This window comes from Hemibagrus wyckioides, linkage group LG16, assembly GCF_019097595.1.
Source record: "Hemibagrus wyckioides isolate EC202008001 linkage group LG16, SWU_Hwy_1.0, whole genome shotgun sequence".
NCBI classification, from domain to species: domain Eukaryota; kingdom Metazoa; phylum Chordata; class Actinopteri; order Siluriformes; family Bagridae; genus Hemibagrus; species Hemibagrus wyckioides.
The window spans coordinates 14,108,431-14,117,388 of record NC_080725.1 but is presented as its reverse complement, the minus strand read 5'-3'; the positions used below and the strand labels follow the sequence as shown (position 1 = coordinate 14,117,388).

Genomic DNA, 8,958 nt, shown 5'->3' with positions numbered 1-8,958 from the left:
AGATATTGAATTGTATTTTATTGGTCTGTAGGTTTACTGCCGAACAAATGGCTTTGACCTGGACACAGAGGAGTGTGTACGTGTTTTACAAACTCAGACTGTCTCTGGACAATAATCTACAATAATCCCATCAATGGCTGATTTAATATTGCCTGTACCACCCACACAGCCATACACACACACACACCACTTACACAAAGCACACTGATCAAACTCACAGATGGGTATACACACATGGATCCAGCTCGTACATGGGTATACACACAAACACACACACTGATCCAGCTCATACATCTGTACACACACAGATCCAGCTCGTACATGGGTATACACACACATAAACACACACACACACACATACACTGAGCACATACATTGAGCACATACACAGAGCACAGTGATCAAGCTTATACATCTGTACACACACAGTGATATATCCCATATATGGGCACACACACACACATACACACACAGATCAAGCTCAGATCATATATATGTACACACACTGATCTAGCTTATACAGTGAGGGAACAAGTTATTTGATCCCCTGCTGATTTTGTACGTTTGCCCACTGACAAAGAAATGACCAGTCTGTAATTTTAATGGTAGGTTTATCTGAACAGTGAGAGACAGAATAACAACAAAAAAATCCAGAAAAACGCATTTCAGAAAAGTTCTACATTGATTTGCATTTTATTGAGTGAAATAAGTATTTGACCCCTTTGCAAAACATGACTTAGTACTTGGTTTGCACACATCTCACATCTCAAGGAATTTGGGCCCACTCCTCTTTGCAGATCCTCTCCAAGTCATTAAGGTTTCGTGGCTGACGTTTGGCAACTCGAACCTTCAGCTCCCTCCACAGATTTTCTATGGGATTAATGTCCAGAGATGACCCATTTTCAATGCCCTGGCTGAGGGAAGGAGGTTCTCACTCAAGATTTGACGGTACATGGCTCCGTCCATCGTCCCTTTGATGCGGTGCGGTTGTCCTGTCCCCTTAGCAGAAAAACACCCCCAAAGCATAATGTTTCCACCTCCATGTTTGACGGTGGGGATGGTCTTCTTGGAGTCATAGGCAGCATTCCTCCTCCTCCAAACACGGCGAGTTGAGTTGATGCCAAAGAACTGGATTTTGGTCTCATTTGACCACAACACTTTCACCCAGTTCTCCTGTGAATCATTCAGATGTTCACTGGCAAACTTCAGATGAGCCTGTACATGTGCTTTCTTTAGCAGGGGGACCTTGCGGATGCTACTGGATTTCAGTCTTTCATGGTGTAGGGTGTTACCAATTGTTATCTTGGTGACTATGGTCCCAGCTGCCTTGAGATCATTGACAAAATCCTCCAGTGTAATTCTGGGCTGATTCCTCGCCGTTCTCATGATCATTGAAACTCCATGAGGTGAGATCTTGCATGGAGCCCCAGACCGAGGAAGATTGACAGTCCTTTTGTGTTTCTTCCATTTGGGAATAATCGCACCAACTGTTGTCACCTTCTCACCAAGCTGCTTGGCGATGGTCTTGTAGCTCATTCCAGCCTTGTGTAGGTCTACAATCTTGTCCCTGACATCCATGGACAGCTCTTTGGTCTTGGCCATGATGGAGAGTTTGGAATCTGATTGATTGCTTCCTTCTGTGGACAGGTGTCTTTCATACAGGTAACGAGCTGAGATTAAGAGCACTCCCCGAGAGTGCTCCTACTGTAATCTCAGCTCCTTACCTGTATAAAAGACACCTGGGAGCCAGAAATCGTTCTGACTGATAGGGGATCAAATACTTATTTCACTCATTAAAATGCCAATCAATGTAGAACTTTTCTGAAATGCGTTTTTCTGGATTTTTTTTGTTGTTATTCTGTCTCTCACTGTTCAAATACACCTACCATTAAAATTACAGACTGGTCATTTCTTTGTCAGTGGGCAAACGTACAAAATCAGCAGGGGATCAAATAATTTTTTCCCTTACTGTACATGGTTGCATGTGCACACACGTACATACACACAAACTGGTCCAGCTCATACATGAGCACACACACACACACAAACACACATACACACACACTGATCCAGCTCTATATATGGGTGTGCACACACACACACACAAACATACACTGATTCAGCTCATACATGAGCACACACACACACACTGATCCAGCTCATATATGGGTGTGCACACACACACACATACATACACTGATCCAGCTTGTAAAGACAGACCACACCCAGTAATATAGTCCATGCTGAATATTGCTTTTTCTGTGTGTGTTTGTACAGTAATAAAAGTTAATTGAATTCTATTAGGGGAAATCCTTTTTTTTATTGAGTGGCATTTCTTTTATATTATTATTTCCTTAAAAGGAGAGAAAAGTAAAATGTAAATCTAAAATCTAAAGATCAAGAACATCAACTTTATGTGCTAATTATTTTTTTTCTCACTTTATCAGAACTAAACTGCAGTTTAATGTTTCTGAAATCATTTCTCTGCCTACGTTTAAGTAGTATGAGTGTGAAAGGGAGCAGGGTGTATATCTAGTCTGTGTTTGTATAGGCTGAGCTGAAATTAAATGTCATTCTCAAACGCGAGCTTTTTTAGAGACATCTCACATTTCTACTGTAAATGCTGGCGGTGTGACAGGTAGTGTTGCTTCCTCAAATCTACTGGGTTTGATCTTGTGTGGAGTTTTACATGTTCTCCAGATGGATGTGTAGGTTTCCTCTGGGTTCTCTGCATTCCTCACACTATCAAAAAAAAAAAACATGCCAGTGGGTTGAATGGCAGCTTTAAATTGCCTCGAGATGTGAATGTATGTACATGAAGAACTAGTGTCTCATCCAAAGAGCTGTCTCGCTTCACGTCCAGTTTTAAAATGTTACAAAGACAAATGACTTTATTAATTAGAAAAAGATATCAATCAATTATAATACAACTCCAATTATTTTTGGGATGCCAGTCTGCATGAATCAATAGTTTCAGATTACCACCAGTTTGACTGAATATTTGTTCATAAAATTGGCTTCTTAGTCACTTCCATTTAGCATTTAAGAGCGGCACTGGAAGTGGGCGGGGCTTCGTGGTAATTAATCAGCAGGAAATTAGTGTAGAGCGGTTAAGAACACGCGCTTCGGACGCACATTGCGCATGCGCTTTGCATCACTATGAAGTCGTTAGCTGCGGTTTTGTACGTTCTTTCCTTGGGAACGTACCAGATAATTATCGTGCAAGCTTTAATTCCAGACTCTGAAAGAAAAGTAAGGCGAGTGTAAAAATGTAAATGTCAAACCAAATATATGTAATGACGTGAACCCAGTTTACGCGCATGCGTATTTTCTTTCTTGCCGTGTTACAGGTGTTGGACTGTAACGTGACCGGAGAATGGCACAGTGAACTCGGTTCCCAGCTACATCTCAGCGCCGTTGGACCAGAAGTTAGAGGAGTGTACAGGACGGCGGTAGAGAGCACGCGCGGGGCGGCGGGTCCGAACCGAGAAGCTAAAGTGGTCGGGGTGATGAGTGACGGCCCGCAGCCCACCGTCGCGTTTTCTGTGCTGTGGGCAAAAGGTAACTCGCACAGGAAACTAGTGATTCACCTGCTCCAACACACCTGAGCCAGCTAATTAGATAATTAACCGAGATAAAGTGGGTGTGTCCGAGCAGAGGGAGGAAAAAAACATAAAACGTGCAGGAAACAGGGGTCTCCAGGACCAGTCTCAGGAAGCCATTCTTCATAATATTCTAAAGTGGTCAATTTGTTTAGTATTTTCTGATCCCATCAGTAGCATCAAAGCTTTAACTTTTGCACTTGGGTTACCAATCAGAGCACAAGTTCCTGGTCCTGAAGAACTGCCTGTTGTGCACATTAGTTTTTTTTTCTCCGAATATGGTGTTTGTGGCATTTCAGCCTTGGCTTAATGTGGCTTAGCTCCATGTACTCATCTAGGTTATGTTTGGTTTTCTTATACTTGAACATCCTTGGTTACTAAATTGCTTCCCAGATAACCAGTTATTTACACAATGGATGGTTCCATGTTGCTTATGACATTAGTAGGAGATCCAGTCAGATGATGGTGATTAAACATAGACTGGCTATCAGGGATTTTTGTAGAATACTGACCTTCAGAAAGCAGGTTTCTGTGTTAGATTTGTCAGGTTAAGTCTGTTTTTTTGTTTTGAATGTTCCCTGCAGGATCATGCACTACCTGGGTGGGTCAGTGTTTTGCTGTACCAGGAGGTGGCCAGGTCCTGAACACGCTCTGGATGCTGCGCTCTGCTGTCACAAGCTTCACAGACAACTGGGACAGCACCAGGTGGGCTTGAAGTGTAAATTTTACAGCTGGTGAAGAGTTGAAGAGATGACGTTTGTTCATTTGTGTTTGCTTTCAGGTTGGGAGAGGACCGCTTCATTTTTGTACGAGGTGTGGAAAGCCCATGACTGCTCTCAGTTCTGTTGGGTTCCGTAATTGATTGTCATTTCAGACCAATAAACAATTGCATAATACAATGTTTCAGTATTTTTATATTTTCAAACCACATTTAAAGTTGAACAGCTGCACATCTGCATTTTTTTGTCTTCAGAGCTTATTATAGGCTGGAAAGGAATCTTGTTTCATGTTTCTGGCTTCTGTACTGCATCTGCTTTTTATTTACACACTACCTTTTTTTCTCTGTGTTGGCTATTTAATATTAAAAGAAGCAGAGTTATGGTTGCCACGCTAATGTTCATTATTTCCTTAAAACAACATGAACAGAGGTGTATAATTACCGTTATAACTTTTATGGCAATATTACCTCATACTTCATCACACCACACCACAGTGCCATCACTCATTAATTTTCAACATCAGAATTTTTTTCATTCCTTACTCATTAACCTTTTATTTCAAGCTTTGTCATCTTAAAAAAATTGTGATTAACATACTTCTTTATGATGAATAAAGCTCTCTGAAACTTGCCTAATTTTTCTGTCCATTTCAGTTCTAATTTCTGCTCACAAAGCAAAATGGCAGCCTCTCGTGGTGAGCTGGAGACCAACACCTAATCAAACAGTCAGAAAAACATGGAAATATTAGTAAGTGCATTCAATTTGAATGATATGCTTATGATATGAATGATATTCTGAAAAAATCAGATGGGGGGGTGTTTGGGCTGAACAGCTTCTCATCTGAGACTGAGTGTAGAGATAATAAAATGATGCAGAATTGTTCAACAAAGAAAAAAAATATTTCAACAAAGCTATGAAATAAGCTTCGTGCCATTTTGAGTATATGTTTTCCCACTGTGTTAAATAAAAATAATGTAATGTATAACATGCACACAACCTGTCATATCTTAAACAAAACAATTTGTTGACCCAAATTGATTTATTAAATCCATAAGTTATTTATATGTAAACATGCAAACGCTTAGTATTTGTTAAAATTACAATATTTTTAATTCCAATCATCTGGAAAGGTAGTAATGCGTTTGATTTCTAAAAGCTTTAAAGTATTATTGAACTCTGGTGAGAATATTATTCTTGTTCATACCCCTAATTTAAAAAAAAAAATGTTTGGCTATTCTGAAAGATGTCAAGCTGTCATTTGAAGCAGGCTTAGACTTGCCTTGGTGGAAAATGTCTCTGACCTCTCTGCAGAAATAAGTCACGCCTGACAATGAGAATCGCAAGAGAAAACAGTCGAACCCTGTTATTATTATCCACATGATAATGAGGCGTGATCATTTTTTCCTCTCATCAGTGTCAGATCTCTGTTAGAGCACTGAAGAAAGCAGCACTGCTGGCTGTTCACCCGCAAGGACCTTTAACAGAAATAACCGCTTGAACATCAACATTCCTGATGGCTAGACGTGTAGATTATACGGCTCGTCCATGTAATGGGTTTATTCTAGAAAAAATCCTTTTGTCTCGACTGACACAAATACCTCTTGATATATGCTTCTTTTTTCCCCTTTCCTCAAATGTATTAGCTCATGCTAGGGAAAATTAATTTCACATGTCGAGTGTAAAATTGTCCTCACGTTTGTCTGCACGTGCAAAAATAAAAATAAAAAAATGTGCGGAAAATCAAATATGGAAAGGAAAATGCAGTCATGTGTTCAATTTGTGATATACATAATAAATGAATTGTGTGCAAATGTGACAAAAAACAAACATATGTAGCTACTGTATAAGCCATGAACACAGAGGCTTGCATAAGTATTCACCCCCTTGCACGTTTACAGATGTTTGTAATGTTAGATTTTATTTCATAAATCTATACAACCAGCAATATATAGAAGTGCAAAATTGCTGCTTATATAGAAATGGAACGAAAAATTAATACAGTTTGCATCATCATCATCTCCAATGGTAGTAACATCATGTTAATCTTTTTATTAATCCCCTCTTTTTCGAATCTTGTCCCTGTATGCTTTCCACCTATTTAGTTAACGGATATATTTATGCTTCCAAGAGTTTTATACAGATACTTTTTGACCCTGGACTTGTTTTGATCACTTCTGGTTTTCTCGCCTTACTTTCTAGGTGTATTTATATTGCGATCACGTGACACTTTAATTACACCCAGCTCCACTCCATTTAACTGATTATATGTGAATTCTAATGGCGACTCGCTGCACCAGTAGGGGGGTGAATACTAATGCAATCAGGGCATAACATAATTTTATTTTCGAACTGGTTTTACAGACTATGTTGTCATTCTGTCATATGATGCTCTTCAGCATTGTGGGTTTAGTTTGTGTACATTCATGACAATCACTGAACCAGTTCCAATGGGGGTGAATACTTATGCACGGCATAGTACTGATTATTAAGCTACACCGAAGCTCGTGTAAAACACGTGTAAACTTCCAAACACTCGTTAAATCAGCCAGCACGTTTTTGTGAGTTTGATTTCTAAGAGCAAATTGATTGCAGGTCACACGACCAGCCCGTCGTTCGTATTTCCTGAGCGTGAACTAAATCATTATGGAAACTTGACAGATGTTTTTACAGATGTTTATCATTTCTAAGCATCTTAAACCTCCTTCTAAAATCTTTATAACCTACTGCACTTATCACTCTACAAGCCTTCTACAGACATCTTTTCTTATTCACACAAAACACAGTCGTTCCATTGTATATTTTTTGTATTTTTTTTTGCTGTTGACCTTCATATTTTATTATTTTTTCATTTGAAATTCAGTCAGAGCTCTGCAGCCGAAGGTCACTCGCCTTTTCTGTGTAACAAAAAGTTAAAGCTTTAAATGAATCATTTTTTGTGTGTGAATTGGTGAAATCAAAAGCAGAGGATTCTTCATTTAAAGTCCTGTGTTGAAGACAGACATGTAATGATTTTCTGTGAGAGCTGTATTCACATTCTACACATGTGATTGGATGAGCACGTGTCATGATGTTAAAATCTGCTGCCATTTTAAAAACATTGCAAGTACTTTCGAATATCATAAAGTTCTGATTGATTTGGGGTGAATTTGTGTGTAAAATCTTGAAATCCTGAAGGACTAATGGATTTTATAATTTTATATGGTTTCAGATACATGCGCTCTCTCTCTCTCTCTCTCTCTCTCTCTCTCCTGTCAATCAGAGTGACACTAGCCAATAGTGGCTGTGTGTCGTACATGGTTCATGCAGCTCTCTGCTCTGTGTGTGACTTTGCATTATCTGAAGCCCATCTTCGCCATTTGTTCTTTTGGTATCTGTCATATGATCAGCCAAAGATGGATGGTGGGTGGTCCATGGAGGTTAGAGATGGATGGTCAATGGGAATCTGCAACACCTTAGCTAGAAAAAACAATGACCGGATGACTCAAGCGCAGGTTTCATCAGGCACAGGTGTCTAACTCTGTGTTTTAAATTGCAGAAAGGATTCTGTTTTGCTTAAGGAAATAAATAAGTAAAACCCTGTAGGGTTTAACAGAAGGGTTTAAGGGTATTTTACATTTTCAGCTCATCAACCTTGGCCTTCATCTCCTCCACTGTGTCCTGCTGCGCTCCAGCGAGTCCACCGCTTGGCTTCGACTTCTCGTCAAAGGCTTTCAGCTCCAAGGCTCGAGCTAGTCAGACGAGCTCACACCGCCTTCAGGCTGTGATATCAGAAAAGCTGACATAACAGCTGAAGCACCAATAGGCGGCCTGTCAGGAAGAGGAGAGATGTTTTACCTGTGTTCTCTCTCTCTCTCTCTCTCTCTCTCACTCGCTCTCTCTCTTTCCTTCTCTCTCCTCCACCCCGGCAGCACTGGCCATCAGCTCAGTTGAGCTTGACTTCTCCTTAAGGGGCTTGTGCTGGACTGATACAAACACTGAGCTCCCTGTTCATCACCTTCCACCTCACAAATAGTTCACTTTCTAGACATAGTTACTTTTTCTTTACTATCTGTCGCTGTACACAAAGTATTGGCCCCACCGCTTACCTGTTTTTTTTTTTTGTTTTTTTTAGTAGAACGAGTACCGTTGACCTTACGTCCGAGCTTAAACTGATAACCCTGGATTTATTAAAACACAATTTGTCTATAAATGACAGAAGAATCGTTGTAGAACACTGCAGCAGAAGTGCAAGAGTTCAATTATCCCGTAAGGCATGACTGCTAGAACTTTCTTCTTTGTTTTTTTTTTCTTTTTTCAAAAGCCTCATTAAGAGTGTTGCTGTGTGCCTTAAGTAGTTTATCAGCACAATACAGAAACACCAGTTTTTTCTGTATTTCACTGTCGCTTCTGTGCAAAGTTTGCTTCCCCTGTGGTTTCAGAATGGAGAAAAAGTGAAAAAAGTGCCTCGAGTTTTATTTGCAAATGATCTCCAGAAACTGCATCCAGAATCGAGTCATATTAACTTCCGGAGAGAATCAATGGAGGCTGGTGACGGAACGAGGGTTTATAGTTACTATAACATACATCAGAACAGGAAGTGACTTGTTTCATAACTATAAACAGATGCTATATATATATATATATATATATATATATAT

General features: G+C 39.8%; 1 protein-coding gene across 1 annotated transcript; it reads left to right on the top strand.

Annotated features, from left to right (window-relative positions):
- The first annotated feature begins 3,156 nt into the window (after window positions 1-3,156).
- Window positions 3,157-4,836, top strand: avd (avidin). Its single transcript, XM_058412616.1, has 4 exons — window positions 3,157-3,252; window positions 3,351-3,561; window positions 4,187-4,307; window positions 4,384-4,836. Exons 1-4 carry the CDS (start codon window positions 3,160-3,162, stop codon window positions 4,430-4,432), a joined length of 474 nt encoding a protein of 157 aa, XP_058268599.1. The 5' UTR covers window positions 3,157-3,159; the 3' UTR covers window positions 4,433-4,836.
- Window positions 4,837-8,958: the final 4,122 nt, after the last annotated feature.